We start from the raw sequence: 23,416 nt of genomic DNA, 5'->3' as shown, positions 1-23,416 counted from the left end.
TCAGATTGAAGTTTTACAGAAACATTATGGAAGCAACACAAGTGATTACAAACACAGGAATGAGGTAAGTTATTATTAGTGCAAAAAGCAAGCATATGCTAAAAGCAAAGCATATGGATTTAAAAAAAAAAGAGAATGAATCTCATGGAAGTTTTAATACAAGACCAGAAAGGTCTCTTGTAAACATTGGTATTTACAAGTTTAAGATTTGTACAACTACAAAAGCATGTTTCTAAATATTAGTAGTGCATTTACAATGAATTTACGTTTTTTGTAATAAGAGAAATTACTAAGTTTATCTTTTTCCTTTTAAATCTGCGGGGGATATCTTTCAAGATTAAGATATTTGTTACAAATAGTAGAAAAATCATTTCTTTACAAAAAAAGTATATATTAAAATATTTATACATTTTAAGTTACTATATAATAACTGGAAATTTTCCCCTTGTACTCAGGCACCACAATGAAGAATGTGGTATAAAGAACTGAAACCAAACAGAATTTGCTTATATACCAAATCTTATGAATTATCTATGCAAGATCTGTAGCAATCAGGGGACTCTACCTCAAATACTACTGCATGTGCCAATTTTGTAGTTATTTATTTTTAATTTCAAACTGCGTATTTTTTTACGTTTTAATTATCCCTACCAAAAAGAGCTACTGGATGGAGTATGGTCTTCCATCCCACCATCTTCAATATAGTTCCTATATGGTACTCGTACCTGAGCAAGGCTGTGTAACGCTGATGTTTCAAACGTAAAAAAGGTTATATACTTTTAAGATAAAAACAATGCAAAAATAAAATATTTGTAGCATTTACAAATAGTACAAGAGTTACATTAAACACTACATTCGAGACTTGAGATTTATGACGTTGTTTCTATTTTGAGCTTGATGTTTTCATATCTGCAAAAAGAAGGAGACACTGTTAAACGTTCTGTAATTTCACACTGTGTATAGGGTCAAACACTTTCAATCAACCACTGCTTCAGAGTTCTGCGATACAGGTCATGGTCAAACCCCTAGCTAATTAAAGGGTTAAAACAGCATTGGAATACTAAAATTATGGAAGACAACTTCATTGTTTATCTCTACCTTAGGATGTTAAAAAACAAGCAGTGGCGTATTCAACAGTCGGCTTTCAGACTGCACCCTGTGGATGACAGCCCACAGACCCAGAGTTCAGCAACAGTTCACTGCTCCCCGAGGGGGTGGGTGCCCTCCCCTCACTCTGCCCTTCCCGACCTTCCTCCATGCTCACAGGACCTCTGCCTGGGCAAAGCCAGCTCCCAACTGGCAGAAAGCTAAGCCAGAAAGGAGAAGGAGTGGGATGAGAGGAGAAGCCAGCAAAACTTCTTGTTTTGAGCCCCTGGACTGGCTTACTTCAAAGGTGACCCAGAACTGATCAGGCTAAAAAACTAATCTTTATTTTCAGTGGATCTGTTTCCATCCCCAACTCATCATGAACCTGAACAAATTCAAGCGTGGGGACAAGATGACAAAAGCTCTTCTGTCTGTAACATGGACTTTGAAGTGTATATGCATCACAAAAATGCACTTTGTGAATTTTTTTTTTCTAATAAGGAAGGGGAAAAGATTGAAAAGAAACCTGATTACACCCGTGCATGTAACTGCAATACTTCTTATTAGAAGGAAAAAACCTTTGAGCTGAAGTGAAGCCCAGGGAACTCAGAAGCTTACTAGGCTCTTATTATTCAAGGGACTGGGTAAGACTCAATAACCAACACTTCAGTACTCGCTTGTCTTTACTTCTGACAAAAATTTTTTTAAATGTTATGCCAAATTCAACAACTACATTTTCTTAAAACTTCTATAAGGAACAAATCTTTTCAAGAACTTCACATGCACTGCTGAGCAAAGCATTGGTTCTAGAGGCACAATACACCATTCTCTCTGCCACAGCTACAGCCCATTTAAATGCCACATCTGACACCGACTTTACCTTGAAGCCATCGAACTTGTGTGGCTGGTCCATATCCTCTCTCATTCTTTGCAGAAATTCTGAACACTATAGCAGGTCGGGAAGTGTAATCAACATGAGCATTTGCAAGCTGGGCAGCAGTCACTATACACGATGTTTTAAGACCACAGTATATTCTCATAAATACAAGCTGACTTGGGTTTTCCTGTAATTGTGTGGAACGGATTGCTAAGTAGGCAGAATATTCTAAAATATTTCCCGAGGGTGAAGCAGGAGGCTCCCAAGAAAGATGAATACAGTCTACACTCTGAAGAAAAAGGGAGAAAATGTGATAGCGTGTAGGTAACCATTACGATACCTGAATGTATATGTATTAAAAAATATATAAAAATACTAAACCACTTCTTAAGATCATCTGAAAATTCTAACCTCACATCATCACTCTTTGGAGCTAAAGATATGTATTTTGACTTTTTCTTTTTTTAAAAAAAAAAAAAGCATGGTAAACCCCTATAGATTTAAGGATGCAGAAAATCATGGGGAAACTGCCAGATGATTAAGACAGACATGCATCTGGCAACATGATCATTAAATATAATAAATTTTTTATAGCAAATTTCTTAAAGAATATTTAATTGACCAGAATTATCCAAGTAAGCATCTGACAACATATTATATGACAATTTTAACTTGAGAAAAATCCCAACAACAAATCAACTAAAACCAAGAGTTCTGAGATTAAGCTCGTGACCAGAATCTTATACATCAGAACTAGAATTACCTATATTTCTCACCTTGGTGATTTTGACTGTTGAAGGAGCTCCAGGAAAACCTGGAATACAAGTCTTGAATTCACTGATTTTACTGAAAGGCCCAACGCCACAGCCGTTAATTGCAGCAACTCTAAACCTGTACACTGTGCCTGGAAAAAGATCCTGTTTCTTAAGTAATCTGTAGTCTGGCACATCTGCACTTTCCTTCTGAAAATAAAGCGATATATGTGTTAATTTTTAAAATATTCTAAACACAATTAGCCTAAAAAAATATAAAGTGAGTAGCGATAAACTGAGACTAATAAGTTTAATTGAAACTGAAAATCTATCTAATACTTTTGCAGTTAAATCAGAAGTTACAAAAAGGTTCTGACTGAGGCACTAGCTCACCTCAAACCAGCTGATCTAAAATGCAGTATGAGACTACATCTCTAATCAAAAAAAGCCCTAATTTTTCAGTCACTTGAACTGAACTGCACCTCTTGGTTATTTATACTCAGGAAAGTAAAAGCAAAGTAGCATTTCCAGCTGTATAGCGTATGATATAATTAGCATACTCTTCTGTCCTAAAAAATATTTTTATTTCAAAAATAGTTATTCCTATACTTAGGAGCTGCAATTTGATGCGTAGGTAATCAAACTGTTTTTAAAGAAAAGCACTGTAAGTTAGTAGCAAATGGGTTTCTGAAGCAGAAGTGCTAATGTATTTCCATGTTTAAAATATGCATTGATGCATCCTTGAAACTTCCAATGGAACTATTTTCCTTCTGAATAATGTATAAGAAATCACAATCAATGTAAACACTGTAAAATGTACTACACTCTTTAAAACTAAGATGTGCAATATTTATAGTGAAGTGCTTTCAAAGAAAGTGTTCTGCTCTTCTGTTTCTGTCTCAGGAAAACATACACCCATCCTTTCTGTTTCTAGTTCGCTAGGACATCACTAATTTACACTGTCACCATCAAAACTGCAGCATTTTTGCAAGTTTCACATGTACAGTACTTTCATATATACACTTACATGTGCAACAACGTTAAGTTAGAGAAACCTACAAAACCCACTACAGTTCCGTATCTAGTCTTTTTAAACAGCCTACCTTCGTCTTATTGGTATCTTTAACAATTTGTAAGCAAAGACTTTGGAAATAGAGAAGAAACTTTGACTAAAACATTTCAATCTTGTACTGAAATAACATATTAATAAGCTATAGGTTTTTTAGTTTTAAGAATTTTTTACAGGTGTGAAAGTTCACCAAGTTTAAAATTCTTTCCTAAGGCTAGAAACAGAAATACAGAAATAACTAGCAATTGCAAAATAAGACGTTCCGTATTATCACACCAAAACAACAGAAAATTCATCTGGTTTGGGAAATAGTAAAAAAAAAAAAGTGTGCAAAATACATGACGCACTACTGGTCACAAAACATAAAACTCCTATAAGCACCAAATCCTGCTGCAGTATCAGAAGATCCCACATTTTGCTGTCAACCCTATGAGCAACAGATTCCAAAATATGTATGTGCAAGTTACGTCAGAGAAGAATTAGCAGCTACCTTGTTAGAGATATTCAGTGTTTCCTCTGGCAGCAAGTAGAACTGGCTCACCACAGCACTGTTGTTCTTAAAAATTCCAACATCATACCACTGCCGGTCTCTTGTTTTCACTGGAGCTGTCTGTCTTTGTGGAGTTTTCTAGTATTTGAAGAGCACATTATGTAGACTACCCATACTTCAATGTAATGTCAAGAAAATGTTCAGACTCTAAGTATATGTAAGAGACAAACCCCTTTTATACCAGTGTTGCTTTCTTATACTTCAAATGAATACGCATATATTATCAAAATACTGTTCAAAACCAACTGGTTCTTATACATTGATTTAGACACAGCCTACCATTTAAAAGAAAACAGCTGGGATGTCACCTCTGACATTCTAGTTTAAACAGGGGGGGAAGAAATTTAAAGCTGTAGAACTAGGTGTCTGTAGCAGCATGTAGTTGCGAGTTAAATTCACTCAGAGGTCAAGAAGTTCCACAACGTGGTCCAGCACCAATAGCTGTAACTGGGATTCAGCTATACCTCACCACCAAGCATACTCTCTTTCAAGCCGCTGCTAACTCGCTTGCAGCTGAGAACAGAGCCTCTGCCGTGGCATGAAGTGACGGTGGTGGAGGGCATGGAAACTGCTCCTGACTGACCCAGAAAGACAAACCGTCTTTCTTGCTTGTCTCCAGGCACCCAGGGAGGGTTCCTGCATGGTCACTGTGCCCAGCACAGACAGGCCATGACCCTGCCAGCATGGAAAAGGGGCAGGAGGGGCAGCTGCTCTCGGCAAAAGCACCCCAACCCTTTAGTGCCAGCTGCTGCTTCCCATCCTTAGCTCCTCTCTTGTGGTGGCAACAGTGGCACCTTGGTTTTGTGTATTAAGTTGTAAGCAGGTGAAACAGGAAGCATTTACTTTTTCAGGCAGTATTTACAGCTTGCATAGCCAGTCCCCATCTCCTCTAGGGAAAAACATCAAGATGTCAGTTTAGTTACGTTTCAAACCTATAGACCAGCAGCTAACACTCATCTGATCTATACATACTTCATTTTAAATTCAACTGTGCATACAGAAAAGCACTCCACATTTGCACATCATGCAGCAGAGAGACCATTCCACTGAGCCAGTCGATAAAAAAGATTCAACAGCCGAGACGCTTACTTGGATCTCCTCCCAGCTACACAACTGCTACTTAGACTCAAATTAAACCCACACAATGCAATTAGTTTTACAACAGAAATGTTTACCCCTGTATTATTCACTTCAAGCCCTAAATATACATTGCTTTTCTCTCAGAGATATAATTAAACAGAAGAGCCCTTACAGCTAATCAACAGAACAATAAATACAGCAATTTGATTATACTTTTCCAGACTTACAGAGGAGTGTGAATCATTTGTCTGTCCAGTATTGACCCTTGTTGAAGGCATGATATAAGCAGTTTCAGCAGCTAGAAACAAAAAGTTATATTTAAAAAGCTTAAGTGATAGGAAAAAATTAACACAAAGTCCAGAACATGAAAGTTGATCTCAACACCCATTTACAAGTATTTGTTGCAAAAGTACATCTCAAACTTCTTTTGCATGCAGTTCTATTTATAACACAAACTACTAATTTTGGCTTGCGTCATATTCACAGAACAATTGTAACAGCCTGGCATTGCAGGCGGCTACACATAATAAAAACAGAAGGCAGGACTCAGAAAATCCTAAAAAGCGACAGAACTATGAAATCGATATGAAATATTTGTGAGCAAATAATCTAAACACCAGATTGAGGCACATACTGATGACATTGTATGAACACTCTAAGCATGAAATCTTAATTTGAATGCATTGTTTCTGACATCAATACAGTCTTAAGTTCTGAACACGAGCAGTTAATTTTTAAACAATCCCAACAAATGGGAAAAAGAACATTTATTAAATTTAAAATGTAATCTTGAAAAAAAAAAAAAAGCTAAATCAAAGCACATAAGCAACACGAGAGAATATCAGTGTTCTAGACTTGTGTTTCTGGTTTTTGCTTTTAAAAGGCAATACTGTTAGGTAAAAATTATACTACTCTCGCAGCGTCCATAAGAGAATGCAGCTAACACTCAAAACAATAGCAAGCACAGCCTATTGATACTCACAAAAAAACAAAACTTGAAAAAACTACAAATATGTTCACTTTCTGCGTGGCTGCTTATTTTGGGTATTTCAAGCAGACTGTGAGTAGGTCAGCACATTTGATTAGTGATGAGCAAGCCACACGAACTGGCCGTATTTGTCACAGAATTCAGTTGTTTAAAATCAAAACCATCTAAGGTTACTATTTGTAGACTTCTACTGACTAAATAAACAATCACTGAATGAAAGCAAATGTGCTACGGGTACCAAAACTGGCTGCCACCACTATTTAGAAAATGGGCTTCTGCATAAACGAAGATTTAAAGGACTTTTCACTTACAGGAAACAAAGAGGTTTACAAACATATAAAAGGAATATCCCGATTTTAAGAGATGTTTAAATCATAGCAGAGATCATCCAGGCTGCCCAAGGTCCTCAATGCCCAAAGCCCTATCTCAATCCCAGGTACTAGTCAAGATGGAAATCCCACCACACTAGAGGAACTCTGAGGGCCTTAGATATATATGGCTCAAAATACAGTATGTGAAACACATTTCAAACCTTCAGATTTTGAATTGAATGTTGTTAGTGAAGTTTCATCTTTAACAACTGCCCCATTTGTACTTGATGATTCAGTTTTAACAGCCTGCTGGGTTACCATAGTTTGTGTGCTGGAGACAGTACTGGATACAGAAGCATCAGGATTTACAGTTCGTTTGTCCAAGTCATGTAATTCACCTACATTTGCTGAAGTCTGAGGACCTTAAAAAAAGAAAAATATTAACCAGAATTCAGTATTGGTAGCATCTACTGAATTTCAACATGATCACAGTTTCATATAAAACCAGACTTTAGCTCAGATTCAGGTTACAATAGATTTGATTATATTAATTGCTAACGCTTTCTTTAGGTCTACAACTTAACAAAAGTCTGTCTACACAGTCATAAAAAGATATATGTAAACAGTTATATTAAAACAACAATTTCATTTGTTTTAAGTTTGCTATTCTGCATCTATTTGGTTTTGAGAGGATTAATTTGGAAAAAAAATCCTAACGTAAAGAGAAAGTATACCCACAAATCAGTATCACAACTTTGATACAATCAACTTAAGATTAACTACTGTGGAATTCTGCTTCTCAGCACTAAGATTCAACATTTCCAGAAAATACTTAAGTTACACTGTGCAGAAAATGGAAATCCAACAACCTACAAATTACATGAGAGTCAAATACAAACAGATCAGTTGATTGAGCCTAGATTCACCCAAAGAACATAAGGCACTTCAGTGAAATGCCTATATCAGTGCCTTGTCATCTTATGCTCCTCTCCACATCGCCTAAAATGTCACACCAGCTAAGAGCTTTTCACTATTAACAGACAGAAGTAGTGTCAAAGAGAGCCTGAGGCTACTATCACCTTAATGTTGTAAAATGAAGCTGGTCCTGTCAGCCTGTTCTTTGATGTTAAAAAGGGCTATTTATGTTTAGAGAGACACATTTGCCATCGTAATAATGATTACTGAGAATTTCACATCCTTTGCAACACTTCAAACTACTTAAGATTTCATTTTTCCTCATATCTTCTAAAAATACGTACAGTATAGCACAAGTTGGTTGTTTTTAAACTACAAAAGCCTCTAAAATAATTTTAAATTGCAAGGCAGAAATAATCTTATTTAATGTTTATCAGACGAATTTTAACTCTCACTTTTTAATTCATTTTTATTCTATAGTCATCTTACTTGAAGTACAAACAGGCAAAAGAGAAGGGGCATTTGATTCTTTGAGTCCTGTAGCATCTGCATGGTTTTTCATAGTCTCCTGTGTAATCTTGTTTTCAGGTGCTGCAACCTTTTCTTTTCCTTCTACTTTTAATAATGAGTTGGATGAAAGGGAAACTTGGACCTAACCAAAACAACATATTTGTTTATGTTTAACTGCAAAGTTCAGAAATTTCAGTTGCAAACATGGTATGAAAATGCTTACTTGAAAACAACAAACAAAAATCCTCCAACAAATCCCCCCAGCACTTTAAATTACAAGAAACCAACCTCACAACCCGCCTTATCTTAGCCATCATATTACAAAGACTCAAACTCTAAGTTGACTTGAAAGCGTCCCTGACATATTAAATTTTATCTGAGGGAGCTCATGTTCTTATGTTATTACATGGAAGTTCATTGATGCATAAATGTAGCCTACTGGGGGGGAATTGAGGGAATGGGAAAAAAAAAAAATAAAAATCACAACAACAGAGGTTTTCAACTTTTGCTTTCCTGGCACATACCCAAGATACTTTTTTACTAACAGTAGTTAGTAAAATTTATAGTACTTCCATATGTGTTTTCTACAAGAATAAATTATGGATCCCATACAGATCCAAGGCCTTACACAGTTAAAAAAAGGTCTAAATTTCTAAAATTGTGATCCTTTAGCCAGAGTTTGTCCTCCCTCTTTCTTTTAAATTGGCAAAACACTGGAACATGTACAACTGCACAACCAGAACAGGTAATAATTGGGTTTATACTGTAGCAGGAACCTACAACTAAGCAGATTAGTATTAAAACACTAACAAAAGAAGGAATAAGCCTTATCCTTTTTGTGTCCCACATTAATTTCACCAACATTTTGAGGATGAACAGTATTTCTACTAGTATCAGACTCCCAGTTAGCAGTCTGGAAGTCAATACAGCTGCAGTTTCCTTTCTGCATTACCAGGATGAGGACTTTAAAGACTGTCAATTATAAAAATTATAGGGACGTAAGAAAACAGACATAACTACGTCAGCAGGTGTCTTTGTTTTGTATGATTTTGGTTTTTTTCTAAGGCCTAAGAAGTATGCAGGCCTTTCAAAGGACTTTTAAAACTGAGAAAGTGTTTTAGCAGTTCTCTCGCTTCCCGCACTACTTTGCCACTTCGGCATTTTTCAGTTTACACTTACGTTATTAGGAATGACATTATTTGTTTGGCTGGGATGATCCACCTTCATTTCTGGATAAGGGACACAAGGCAATGATTGTGGACTTTGATGTAGAGAAGAGCCACCTTTCAGGTAAACAAAAGCAAATTCCAATCAGTTACATAAAACTTACTATTATGTTGGTTGGAATCTATTCCAGTAAGCAAGAGGAAAACCCAAAGTTGCCTGAAGGAAGACTTGGTTGTAAGACTGAAATGAAACTGCATGGCCAGTCAGTCCCTTCCTCAATGTTTCCTTTCTCAAATCATGCCCAGCACTGTACAAGTATCTTCATATTCAGATAGCTGGACAAAACTGACAGAAACAAGGTAAACTGAATTTTCCATAATTATGAGACACAGATTTGGGGAATAACAAAGAAATAGAGTCTCTCTCTCAAAATGATTTTTTTTTTAAAAACAAACTCATATTAATTTCTTAGGCAATCCTCTACCTTTGCGCAAACGTTAGCGTAACATGATCTGACTACTACCTTGTGAACTCAGCACTGATGTCTCAGGAACTCCAGTACCAGGTATTCCAGCTACTGGTGGCACTGGTGAGTCAGCATGTAACTGAAGAAGATATTCTTCAACTGTAGGTACTTCATCCCACTTCACTTGAAAAGAGTTGGTTGTAGCTCTAATCAGCTGTACCTGTGATGGTGCTGGAGGTTTCTCTACAAGAAACCAATAAAACACAGATGGCATATTGAAATTGCCCTCCTTCATCAATTTAAGAAATATCTATATAACACAAGCAAAACCAGTAGCTCCTTTTTCACTTATGTACAATATATATCAGATTCAACAAGAAGCAGTTGTCAAAGGTGGCAAGTCAAGTCAGAGAATATTATAGAGTGCCATTCCACAGTATTCAAAAATGCTGAAGTTCTGACACTTTCTTTTTTAATGGCTCTTCTGCTGACAGGAAGTCTTTGGGTTGAATATACATCATTATAGGGATTACAGAGATAAGAAATCCTCGTCCTTTCCTAAAAGGCTCCTAAAGTTTTATGTATTCCTGGAAAGGATTCACAGAAGATTGTGCTTTCTTTTTGCTTGCTCTCTGTAGCTAAGGTGAGCTTTCCCTCAAGCTTCTGCATAGGCTAAAGCCTCGGCATGATTCAAAGCCAATGACCTACTCTTCTCACTTGCCTTGATGCCTGACTAGGCTGCACTCTCAAGCACATTCCTCCCATGCTACTCTTTTTCATCTTCTGACTCTCCTGAGGGGCAGTGAAGGAAAAAAAAAAAAAAAAGATTATTTCCTAAATGTTTTACAATCTCCAGTAACCATTCCAATGCTTTAGTGAGCAACAACTCCCTCTCAGAAGTACTATTCCCGTACCCTCTCTTCCAATACCATCTCAGTGTCCTGCCATCAAGCCAGCTACTAAGGAGTGATTAGCACTACAGGGTTCCCTTCAGCCCCAGGAACAATTTGGTCCTTTCTCAGATTTGACAGTATCTTTTTGCAGTCCAAGACATGAGGAAGCAGCAGCAGCAATGATCCCAAGAGAAGGAGGGGTTTGGTAAAAAAAGAGTAAGTAGCAGCAGAAAAGATCACTAAGAGAGGCCAGGAACCTTGAGTTTAGGTAAAACACCCTTTAGCACCTTGTATCTACTGACCATGGCATGCAATGCAGAATCTAGCCACAAAGTTCTTTCAGAGGCTTTAAACAAGCCTCCCTACTTTTTTCAGTTTAAGTTGTAGCTGTAGCCTTCAAACAATCAACAGTGAAGTGTGATTTATCTCAGTAAGCTTTAAAATTTAAATAATCTTAGAGTTTGCTACAGCTTTAGATGTTCTGATCATCAATGATGTCAGCTTCCCATATGTTAATAAAATATGGAACATAGTACAAGTCTCTTATTTATCTCTGACTCACCAGTATCAAGGTACCAAAGATCTTTGCAGCAAACTTGATTGTTCCAAGCTTTTCTGTAACCATCTCTACCACTCCAGATATACAGACGAGTGCCAACCGCTACAGCACAGTGTCCTGCTCTTGGCCCTGGTAACAAGTTACTTTTGTCCTCCTGGCAATCTGAGATCAGACCTATCCATTCTGTGGTATCTAGTAAATGAAACTCAAAAAATTTAGTTTCTAGATGTTTTCCAAAGCAAGCAATACAGTTGTTAATACACTTAACTGCTCAGAGAAAATGGAAGTAAGTCACCTCTGTTTTTATAGACAATTGCATTTCAATTTGCAACATTACAAAGAGAAGGTTGCTTTCCAATTAGTTTGCAAGATACAATCAGTTAATACAGGACGAATTTTCTGACTTCTGGTTGTCTCTCTCAGGCAAATACAAGATCAGAAGTTGAGGATTCAGGGACAGTACGATCACATTTAGAAAAAAACTCATTTCAGGATCTGTCTCTTGTGTTCTACTATAAATGAAGAAGTAGTATCTATGTTACTTAGCATTAAAGTTGTATGAATAAAGATTTGCATCAGCAAACCTGCTGAACGCTTAAGTAATAAAAAATCACTTCTTAAGAAAGATGTAAAAAACTGGCATGTTCTTTAGTCAGCTAGGAATACAACTGTGTATCCTAAAACTTTTCTGAGGGTCTTCAATATATTTATTCTATTCTGTTAAGAAAGTATTAATTCAAAATGCCCACTCCCAGGAAGGCAGAAACACTGACCCAAATTAAGATAAGAAAATGAACCGGTACATTTCCATTCACCATCATGAGCAGAAATTTCACCTCCCGCTGACTGTGGAACCCATCCACCAAAAACATACATTCTGAAATACAGGAAAAGAGGGAAGAGGGAAAAAGAAAAGAAAAGCCAATTAACATCCAGATCTGCTGCATGTGCTCTCTCAAACTAGGACAAAACAGAAAACTTCCAGTGCTTTACAGTTCTGGTCAGCAGATTTTATTTGTGTCTATTCTCTTTAGAAAGTATTGCTGCAGATATTTACCTTCTGAATTTTTGAGTAAGTTAACCGATTAGAAAAAACAACCAAGCAAAAAAAACCCCAAACTCCTCCAACAACTTCCCCGAAACAGAAGTTAATACTGTATCTTTTTACAAACCACCAAACTGCTAATACTCTCCAGAAATCACATGTTTACAGTTTCTACAACCCTTTACCACAGACCTCTCAATAAACCATTCTAAAATTAGAAGACCAGTATTTGAGTCAAATATCAAAATTTAAAAACATAATGCAAGCTACAAACTAATAACATTTTATTTAAACGATAAAAAGCTAAGCCCTTGGATCATAAGATACAAAGCTTACACACTTCTTTCCCCCCTTGCCTCTTTCTCCTCATGCTTGTAAACTGATATAAAATGAACTGAAACCCAGGTTTAAAAGTCCATTTTATCAATGCTATCTGCCAAAACGAACCACACTGGCAAGAAGCAAAGTAATGAGGAACAGACTACGGAGAAACTGGCCCACAGAAACATGGAATGGTTTTGCCTAGAACTAGTTTTAGTCTCTGGGCAGTTTCTTTGCATAGCTAGTTTGTCTTGTCACAGATGCAGAGGGACTCAAGTTGGCTCCTGACAGAGCCAGCTCAGGTCCAGCCGAGTCCATCCCAGAATGCAAAAAGGGGCTTTAAGAAGCCTGGAAAGCTGCTTCTGGGTTGGGCAGATTGTCCCGCTGGATGGAAACACACAGTTCGATAATCTTAAATTCACTTTTTCATTTCCACTGAGGGCAACAGAAGCAGAAAAGTACTCTACAGGGCTGACGGTTTATACTGAGCAGTAGTGGGTAAGCATCATCATTCTCCTACTAGGTGTACCTTTCTAGAGTTGAGCTTTTAACAACAGACATACTTGTTTCCTATTACATTGGCCGTATGGAGACTGCGAGGAAGTGGTACTGTCCCTTTAGTTTCTGGTCTTGACCAGGTCATGGTTTCTAAAAGAAAAAGGACAAAAATCCTCAAAAAACATATTACTGTGTATTTCACTGCCTGGATTTTAGGATGGAACATACCTCTAACATTCGACAAAAAAAGATTTTGTGTTTTTAACATGGCCACTTTAAGAAAGAAAGTGCTATAATAAGCACTTAAAGCTTCTTTTAAAATTCACAGGAAATATTGACAAACTAATTGTTTATTGGTTTATCAAAAAGATATGGTTTCATTGTAGTTATTCAACTTGGTTATCATAGTGACAGTCTTTAAGGCATTCTAAGGGAACAATATCACAGTGTAACCAAAATTAGTGAGGATAATATATGCAAACAACAATGTATCTATTTAATTCCAAAAATTACAGAAGTTTAACACACTATACTGTAAGTCCCAATAATATTTGCACCACATCATGCCATTAATCATTATATACTGAAATTCTTCCTCTTAGCCAGTAGAGCCCCTTCACTGACTTCTACTGAGAATCAACTCACCTATGTCAAGTTCCCAGAGATCATTAAGCCGACAGCCACACATCCCTCCAAAAATATAAATCTTTGGACTTCCCAAATCTTTTCTGCAGTATACGATGGCTGTGTGAGATTCTCGGGGAGATGGCAAGACCCCTTTCGTCACAGGAATACTCCAGCCGACAACGCCAGAACCATGTTGCAGCTCCAGTTCATAGAAATCATTTAAATATCTAGGGTATTATTGACAAAGCATGAAAAATTCCCTTGAAAGCAAGATTACAAGTGAGCTTTAAACCCTGACCACTTCCAAGTATTACAGACTTCAGTCTCGGGAGAGTGCAGAATTTTAAAATCCCCAAACATCTGATGGCATTGTGGACAGTACCAAATCTAAACAGATTTAAAACAAAAAATGAACTATTATAACTTGTTGCCTCTAAGGAAAGCATGCCTTCATATCATACTTGATACGCTTGATACATGAAAGAAACATTAAAATGAAAAGAAACATTAAAAATTGGTAAACAACATTCTTAGCAGAAATTACTACATATGGACAAACTTGGAATAAACGGCAAAGTTGTAAGAAATACACAATGTCGTGGGACATTAGAGATGAACTTCTGCAACTCTAAGGCAACAAAGGTGAAAAGAAGCTGTTTCTTTTCTGATATCTTCAGGTTGGCCAACAGACAATTAGCCATTTGTTGCTGAATTTATCGGCAAGTTATTTTTAGATAACAGTTTTTGCATCTTGGCATTCACACCAGATACCTCTTGTTTACCGAGTTTGAAATTGCCAGTTTATAGCTCAATAAACACCTTGAACTGCAGGCAAATATGGATATAAAACTTCAGCATTACAGCTCTGTTTGCTGATAATAAAGGCAACTTCAGCTGTTACTTTAAAAAACTTCCAGATGAATTCATAACTGTTTTCCGCAGCATTATAGAGGAAACTTCCATTGTGAATTTCCTGATGACTCATGAGTCTTCGCTGATTTAAGTAGTTCTAACAAACAAGCCATTCTTAAAAACATCACCAAAAACACTAGGAAAAATACCAATGTCTACTTAGGTTTCCCTCCAGAAGCGTTAGAGCTGTCAGTGTTAAGTATTGTGTGATCAGCAGAAGAAATATTGAAGCTTCTAAGCATGTATCCTCTCTGCTGCATAAATATTCCAAATGTGATTACTAGGTACGCAGGACAGCCTCCCTAGAATGTTCCTCTTCAAAGCTATCGTATCTGGTAATCTCTTTTTAAAGACATTGAATTCAAAACATTGCATACCTGGGAACATTATTATTTGAATCTTCACTTTCATTTGCCAGGCCACCAAATAAATAGCACTTGTTACCATATAAAGAAAAGCTGTGGCCAAGTCGAGGACAAGGTGGTGATCCAGTGGAAGGAGCCTGAGGTTTCACTTTTTTCCAGAGCCATCGACTTGCCTTAACAACAAGAAATATACATTCAGGAATATCTGCATCAATAGTAATTCATAGTCAATAGAATACAGATAATATTAGCAATCATATACTTTCTGAATTGTTTTTAAGGGAATGCTGGGCTTTTTTTAGGATATACATTAAAAGGGACACGTAAGAGCTAACCTTCACAAAACATTAAATATTTTATACTTTAGACTAGATGGAAATTTCTGTTCAAAGTTATTTAGATTTTCTCCATCTTCAGAAACTATTTAAAGAGTTTATTCTTCCTGGAGCAGAACAAAGCTCATCTAACTTTCCTCTGCAGTTGGTAATATAAAATATGTTTGTTCATGTATAGAGAAATAAAGTAGTCCCCAAACCTGAAACATCTTCATATATTTCCTACCTGTAATTCATATAAATCATTACTGTATCTTCCATATTCAACCATTCCTCCAAAAACTAGGATTCTGGTACCATCACAAACAAATCCATGTGCTGCACAGCCTGGAGGAATATCTCCCCTTACAGCAGGAAGGAACCACTGATTTGTAGCTACAGTAGGGAAAAAAAAAAAAGAAGAAAAAAAAAAAGAGATTTCAAACAGTGAGAAGGAAAAGTGTATTTTTAAACACATCTGCTTTCTAAAAAATTACCTTTTTCCTGTAGATAGCGCTGAATGGGCTGTTTAACACTAAGTTTTAACTGAATTTTTAATAAGTAATAATTTACATATGTATAAATATGAAATTACATTTTAATAATTAAACCATATACTGAATAGAAATATAAAATAACATGAATATAGATATTAAATTAGCTTTTAATAATGTAATAAATAAATATTGTTTAATAAAAGGAAAAGCAAAAACCTCTATCAAACCAATGTTACTCAATATATGAATGAGCTCATGAGGTCGCTGCAATTAAGCCAGTTACCAAGGGTCACCCAGCAATTTAATAGACTTGCTAAAAAAAGAGGCTAATGAGGAACATAAGTGCAGTTCCACAGAAAAGAGATAACTACTCTAACTCAGAGGAAGCTAGCCCTAGAAACAGAATTATTAGAGCTACAGCAGCATGGCACTGTGCCTGGACTTAATAGCCCTATTGAAAAACTAATTACACTGTTCTCAGACTGATGTTAATATCTACAGAGCACTGCACTGATACATGGGAGAGAAGAGGCACAGAGGCAAGAAAGAGCAACTGAGACTGCCTGATCCAGCAGCAGCATATTGGTGTTTAAACTGTTCCGGAATGAAAGAATTACTGGAGATATTGTTTCCTTTTTCCTAAGCTTTTTTCATGAGCACAAAGAGGAAACGTGTGAAATTAGAAGTTTCCAGTGAATGTTGCTGCAGGGTATTAAGATACCCTCGCTGTGTACCAGCTCCTCAGAAGTCATCACACTCATAGCAATAGCCATGGATGACATCCCAAAATGAGGTGGCCCAGGTCACAACCCTGCATCTTAGTCCCCCCCGCCCCCCAAAAAAAAAAAAGTTCAGTTTGGGCCAAAGACCTGTCTGGGAACTGGAACAACTGAGCAGTGATCCTTTTTATCACTGCCGCAAAGGGGAAACACCTTTAGCAAAAAGTCTGGACAAAGAAATTAAAAAAGTTACGTTAAAACCCACTCAAATGGCACCCATCAGAACCTCTGTTCTGAAAGACACTGTAACTGCACTAAGAGCCTTCTTTAGCTTACTCATCAAAAGAGAAAGGTTAAGAGATTTTTCTTTTTTCAAAAAAAATGTGATTGAGTACAGCAGATCTTTAAGCTACTATGGAAAAATCTGCTTGGATGAACTCTAACAGTAAGCATTTTCCACTTAATAAACTCCCAAAACCTCCAAACATGTTTGCGCTCCCAGATTTTATCTCAAAAACACTCAGCAAAAATGCCACCACCTTTTTTTTCTTTTTCTTTTTTTTTTGGGGGGGGAGCATAATAAGAATAATTTTTGAATGATTCTTAAAAGTTGGCAAATTAAAAGGCTAGTTAACATGCTCTCACTTTCATGCTTTTGGTATGTTGCACAAGCAGCCAACACCGGATGACTGAGGACAGATCAGGCTTCTAATTCCCCTGTCTCAGCCCAAGCTCTGTAATCAAAAAAAAAGTTTTCCAGCCTCATACACCATTCCGTACAGTAACTTAATTTAGGCATCTAATCTTTCGTGAATAAAATTGGGTCTTGGGCAGCTTCCTGTTTGGAAAGGCTCCCGATGCCAACACGTTCACTTTTCTAAGCAGGATTTCTACTTCAGCGTCTTCAGCTCTGGTCAGCTGCCACCAGAGGGAAGAAGGGGGACCTGGCCGCTCGAGGGGGCTCATCCAGCCTCCAGCCATTCAGCCGAGACCTGCCAGGGGAGACCCTGCACCCCAGGACGAGAGACGGGGAAAGCACAACAGATGCGGGGCGCCTAAAGAGATTTTCCAGGTTCTTTTCTTTTTTTTTTTTTCCCCCAGAAAGGAGCATTAACCCCGCAACATCAGCCAAGGCGCCGCGCAACCCCGGGAAAAATCTCGCCCAGGCGTATTTTTTACCTCCCCACCTCCATCACCATTTCGGCTCCAGGCAGCTTTTCAGCCGGGGGACAGCCCACCCGCCGCCCCCTCAGCGCCGAGCCCCCCGCGGGCAATCCATTCGGGGGCAGCCATCTCCCCCCCCACATCCCCGCTATGAGGAGGCCGGTGCCCAGCGGCGGCTGGCCGGTGCCACCAGTGGTGAGACAGACATGACAGCCCCACAGCTCTAAGTCGTGTCCCCCCCCCGCCCCTCCGCCTCACAGCCCCGGCCCAGCCCCGCCCCGCGCCCTCCCTGCCCCCCCGCCCGCCTCCGGGCCGCGCCCGCCGCCCCTCCTCGCCCCACGCACCCGTGTTGTAGACGTGCAGCTCGTCGGCGATGCCCTCGTTGCCCCCACCGAAGATAATGACTAGCTCGCGGATGGCGACCGCCCGGTGCCCGTGGCGGGAGCGCGGCACCGGCCCCGTGAAAGAAGACACCCGCCTCCAGCTCAGCCCAGCGGCGGCCGCCGCCATCTTACCGCCGCTCCCACAATGCACCGCGCGGCCGGGGCAGGCCGGCGGCGGAGGGGGAAGGGGATGCGGCGGGGCGCCGCCGCGGGTCACGTGACGGCGGCGGCCGTTACCTTCCTCCCCGAGGGGATAACGGTCCCTCGACGCCCAGGGGAGGCGGGGGTTGTTTGTTGGGTGTTGGTCCGTTTCGCCTGGGTGGTGGTCGGCTGAGAGGTGTAGGGCGGTGACTTGGAGGCCGGTGTTTCTGCCACAGGATCTCTCCGCCCCTCAGGAGCCCCTGGGTCTGGGCCGTGCTTTAGGCGGGAGGCCTGTCTTGGGCGCCTGGCGGAGGCGAGCCTGCCGTCCCCGCTCCCCGGCAGGGAGGGGGGGGCTGCTCACCACTGGCCCGGGCTGGTGGGGTGCTCGGGTCACCACGGATGTGGTGTGTGCTGATTTAGCTGAGGGCAGCCAGATCTGTGTTCAAACCCTCAGAACTGTGCAGCAGTTTGGGGTTTTTGTTGGTTTTATTGTTTTTTGGGTTTTTTTTTTATAACTTGCTAATGGTAAGCAGGGTATGCAGCCTGCGAGGTACGCATCTGGGAAAGAAATGAGTTGCCTTTTAAACACTGGAGGTTGAGATTAGAAGCAGGTTTCAGTTCTACAGTTAACAGCGGGTGATCTGAGTAAACCCGAAGATCTCATTCTGCAGGACAGAAGCCACTCTCTTTTCTGTGTGAGGGGAGTGTTAAGTGAGACTATAAATACACGAGGCTGAGGGAAATCCAGAGAAGGTGCTTCTGGGCTGCCAGTAATCCATGGGTTGCTGCCAGGTGAAGCAGATGGTCCTGATGCTGCGAGCTTGCACAGCTGTGTGCATCTTAGGTCTGTTCAGGATGCACATAGAAGTGGTAAGGAGGTGAACAAAACACGGGTGGATTTTGATGAATACGTGCTTAATACAGCTTGGAAAAAAAATACTGTAGTACAGAAAAAGTAGTAATACTTTTTTTTATGAAAAAAGTATTTCATGAAGCACGTAACTATAGCCTTCATTCTTCCTTCAAGCAGCTCTGCAAGAGGTGGATTTCTGTACAAAATCAGACACAGATAAGACAGTTTTGTTATGTTTGAGACATAGAGTTGAAAACAGACATTTTTAGGTCCTGCAAATGGAGCAATCATCTTCATTCAAAACGATTTATGATTTTTAAAACCTTGACTGAATACCCCTCATAAATTTTGCACTGCCTCATGTCAAAAATATGAAAAATAGTTTAGAATTGAAGATGGTTATTATTCCTTTCAGTACTCATGAAATTCTTGTAACAAAATGGTGTTTCATCATATAGAGGGGAGGCTCCGAGAAGGGTGGTGGGAGAATTTGAATCAAAGAAGTGACATGGAAATAAAATTGCAAAAGCATTAGCTTGAGAGACAGAGTATCAACATGTGCTAGTTACCTTGATCTAAGGTCCCTTTGAATCTAAACCAAACCTGTGGATTCAGAGTCTCTTAAGTGTTCAAAGATTTGGAAATGACATGATTCAAGTCAAAATGCATGTTCAGAGTTGAATTTTGCAAGTTTCCCTCAGCTTTCCACTCGTGAGAGTTCTGCAAACAGGCACTGGGAAAACTTTGGCTTTCAGTTTGACTCTGGCATGATGTTGTTTGGCTCTTGCACACTAGTTCTGTTCACATTTACCATAAATAATGACTACAAACCTAACCTGCAACTAGACTGTTGAAGTAACTTCTGGAAGGGTTTGTTTCCTTCTTTCCCCCACCCCCTTAAGACTTTTTGTCTTATGGGATTTGTTTGCAATCTGCTAGCTGAAGCTCTGAGGCAAGTTTGCCAGATCTGGGGCTGCATCATCGTTCTGCACATCTGGAAGTGGTTTATGGGCTCTCATTCCTTCAGTGCGGCGTCTGGACTCTATGCTATTCCTCAGCAGCAGAGAAAGAAAAGAAAACCAGCACAACTCCAAAGTAAACTTTGAAGAGTTTGAAAAAGGAATTGAATCTTAAAACTGTTACTGTGCCCTGTAAGGCCCTTGCGCGGGGGACTTCAAAGGAGGATGGTGGTCAAGGAAGCTTTGGCAAGAGTGCTTACAGCTGTGGGCTATCTAGGATCCAAGTAAATAGCTCCACAGCTCTTCAGGAGAGAGGAGTCCCGAATACTGTGCTGCTTTGAAGAGGTAAAAAGACTAATTAAGCAGGAAATATCTGAGCAGTAATGTCACTGTTTCTGAGCTTTCCCTTCTGTAGCCCCTCATTTTGTTACAGGATTTGGCAACTGAGTTAGGGACTGCCAGGTTCCAGGAACTAACGTCTACAGTCAGGAAAAATTTAGTAAACATTTGCAGGGGAACAAGTATTCCTCTTTTTCCTTAAAAATCAGTGGGTAATCAATCTAAGTTTCTGAGGCTTAGGAATGCTGTAGTTTTAGAACTCAAACTTGTATGAGAGTCTGTCTGAGTTTGGATTTTAAAGTTTAAAACATGCTTCAGTTTATGTTGGTTTAATCATTTCTGAAAATAGCATGAAGCTGTGGCTATCCAGCTTTCATCTTGCAGAGATCACTAATATTGTTTGTGACTGTTATTAGAAACGCCAATTAAAAGATAGCAGTCAGCTCCGTGGAAATTAGGGGTAGCTTGTGATTAGGTAAAGTGGGGTTAGAAAGTTATGCCAAGAGTGTAAGGGGTTCTGTTGTCTCTCTGCTTACCTAAATGAGTAAACTTTTTAAGTGCATAAGAAGACAATACTTGTGTGTAATGCATGAGAGAAGGGCTTTCTCAGCAGTGGTGTTTTTTTTTTTCGACTGATAAGCTTGATTTCCTCTCTGTGTAAATTAATGCCACATGAGAGTGGGCTGCTGGAATGCAGATAAGTACTGGGGATGCAAAAGGACTTTCAGAAATGCCCTCTCTCACTACGATTTAGTCATCTGTTGGGACCTAAATACATATTAATGTAAGTGGTTTGTAAACAAAGCCACATCTTAACTTTTAAAATATTTTTATTGTCATTTAACTTCTTAGTTGAAGTAGAGACTGATTTAGGATGCCGCCTGAACTTGAGCGTTAACCAATGAGAAGTGGTCAGTTTTGTGACTCAGGTTTCAAGAATTCTTGCTGTTCCATCTGTCTTCTTAAGGGATCAGAATAACCTTCATTTTTATGCGTGCATAGAAACCATCTTATATCCTTATCTAGGCTGTAATGTGTATGTATGGAAACATATCTGTATGTATGGAAACAGGAAAACTTGGTTTCTGTCCTATATACAGCTACCATAGTGTAAAGGTTAGATCACACAGCTGCACGCACCCCACACACACACCCTGCCACAACTTCTGGTGCTGTGTTGTACTGTTGGTTTTTTTTACTGGGGTAGGTTTTTTTTCCATTAACAGTAGTTTTGGGTCCAGAATTCAAGTGAATGTTGTATTTCCCATTGTATTTCAGGGATTATGCTCTGTCTTCTCAAACATAAAGTCAAGGCCCCTCTTGTATCTGGTTTAGAGGTACAATTTTAGGGAATGCTACCTCATTTTCTCCAGCATCACAAATAACGTGCTTAAATGTAAGCCACATTGCACATACTTCCCCCTTACTGTTAGTGGAAGGATACCGCTGTTAAGAAGTATTTTCACTATTGCTCTGAAATTTTCTGAGAGTCTGAAAGACACTGCTCCAGTATAAGATTCCCATATGTTTGGGAACATACTCCAGCAAGAGATTAGTATTTATGATTGTTATTATGGTTTCGATGAGGTCAGAGATAAATGTAAAGGTATTTACAAATTGCATCAGTGGGTGTTTTAATACCTCTTTGCACGTTACTTTAAAACATGTTAAAAAATCCTAGTTATTACTGATGTAGTTGATTGGATGGAATTTAGTAAAATGCTGTTCCTTTCAACCTATTAGTAGCTTAAATTAAAATATATAATAGTTTTATCCCAGAATATTAGTTATTAGTTCCCAAGAAGTTATTTACAAAGATAGAGTTCAGTTTACCAGATCAACAGTAACATTTGATGATGCAAAACCTTGTCCCTGAAATAACTAACTAGTATTCACTGCTGGTATTAATGATTTTTCTCTCTCCTTTTTTTAAATTATTTTTTTATTTTTATTTTACCCCACAGATCACAGTTCTCATCCAACAGGACACATGGCTCTTTTAAAGAAAAGTAAGAGAGATTAAAACTATTTGAAATATATATTTTTTTAAAAGGGGACAGAAATGTCAAATGCAATTTCTTGTGTAACTGTTGTCACCGTTGCATGCAAATTTACAGTTCTACTTTTGCTAAATTATGCTTAAGTATACAAATATGCCTTTTCCTGTTAACTAAGTCAGATAAGTATGGCCATAAGTACCAATAATTTAAAATTACTCACTACTGTACTGCATGAGACTGGGCAATCTGGGATTTCCCACTAAGACCTGCTGGTTTCATGTGTGTTGTGCCAAGAGCACTGAACCTGGCTTTTTTACAGACCCTCTGCACATTAATGCTGTTCCTGCTTGCAATTGAGATGTGGCCCCAAGAAACTTGGGGTTCTTGTCAGCTGTCAGGGTCAGTGACTGAAAATGGACTGGTGTGTGCCTTCAGTTGTGCACCCAAAATTTCTCTGAAGTCAGTGGTCTGTTTCCTCAGCTGGTTTAAATTTGTGTGGGTTCAGTGATGTATGTTTACCAATTTCAATTTATTCTCATGCCCAGTTTGGGCCAATTGGCCCTTTTGATTGAAATAGTTAAAAACTTTTTTCCCTTTGCTCTTCTGTACACCACATATACCTTTTATGGTGGTGCAGAAGTAACAAAGTAGTATGATACAAAAAAACCTCCCATCATCAAAGTCACTGTTGATGATGGTAATGTATCCTTCCCCCTTGTAGTCAGTGAACTGTCCTGGTATATGCTTCTGGTTGGTTTGTATTGAATAACTTAAATTTGTACAAGGCAGTCTGGTAGGAACTGCAAATCAGAATATATAGTAAGGACTTTGCTGTTGCATGCTTTGTTTTGGTTTTACTAATTAAAGTAACTGTGTCAAAATGTTCATGTATTTTTGAATATTTTGGAACATTTCTGGTTTCAGTAGCACGCTGAGTTTGTTTTTCTAGTACATATTTAGAGTTTCGCTCAAATACACCTCGAAGATCTGAACACTGAAATAAAATTTAAAAAAAAATCTCCCATATTTGAAGTTTTATCAGGGGAAATGTGAGAG

General features: G+C 38.8%; 2 protein-coding genes across 3 annotated transcripts in view; one reads left to right on the top strand and one right to left on the bottom strand.

Moving 5' to 3' along the window:
• Nucleotides 1-1,937: 1,937 nt before the first annotated feature.
• Nucleotides 1,938-18,206, bottom strand: HCFC2 (host cell factor C2). The gene is made up of 15 exons (XM_074144689.1): nucleotides 18,030-18,206; nucleotides 15,553-15,701; nucleotides 15,004-15,164; nucleotides 13,733-13,941; nucleotides 13,153-13,237; nucleotides 11,997-12,100; nucleotides 11,227-11,415; nucleotides 9,829-10,014; nucleotides 9,318-9,421; nucleotides 8,118-8,280; nucleotides 6,935-7,135; nucleotides 5,642-5,712; nucleotides 4,275-4,412; nucleotides 2,740-2,925; nucleotides 1,938-2,252 (listed from the first exon to the last, which is right to left on the bottom strand). The coding sequence occupies exons 1-15, from the start codon at nucleotides 18,193-18,195 to the stop codon at nucleotides 1,938-1,940; spliced, it is 2,427 nt and encodes an 808-aa protein (XP_074000790.1). The 5' UTR covers nucleotides 18,196-18,206.
• A 22-nt stretch (nucleotides 18,207-18,228) lies between these two features.
• The window catches only part of GLT8D2 (glycosyltransferase 8 domain containing 2), a 19,193-nt gene continuing 14,005 nt past the window's right edge, over nucleotides 18,229-23,416 (top strand). Inside the window, exons 1-2 of one of the 2 annotated variants that reach the window (XM_074144687.1) lie at nucleotides 18,229-20,366; nucleotides 22,325-22,369. In XM_074144687.1, coding sequence (XP_074000788.1) covers nucleotides 22,351-22,369 — 19 coding nt within the window. In that variant the 5' untranslated portion in view covers nucleotides 18,229-20,366; nucleotides 22,325-22,350. Of the gene's footprint in view, nucleotides 20,367-22,324; nucleotides 22,370-23,416 lie in introns of those variants that run through there. The other variant, XM_074144686.1, reaches the window with a different exon arrangement.

The sequence above is a fragment of the Numenius arquata genome, chromosome 2, assembly GCF_964106895.1.
Source record: "Numenius arquata chromosome 2, bNumArq3.hap1.1, whole genome shotgun sequence".
In the NCBI taxonomy this organism is placed as follows: domain Eukaryota; kingdom Metazoa; phylum Chordata; class Aves; order Charadriiformes; family Scolopacidae; genus Numenius; species Numenius arquata.
This window is presented reverse-complemented; position numbering and strand designations above follow the sequence as displayed.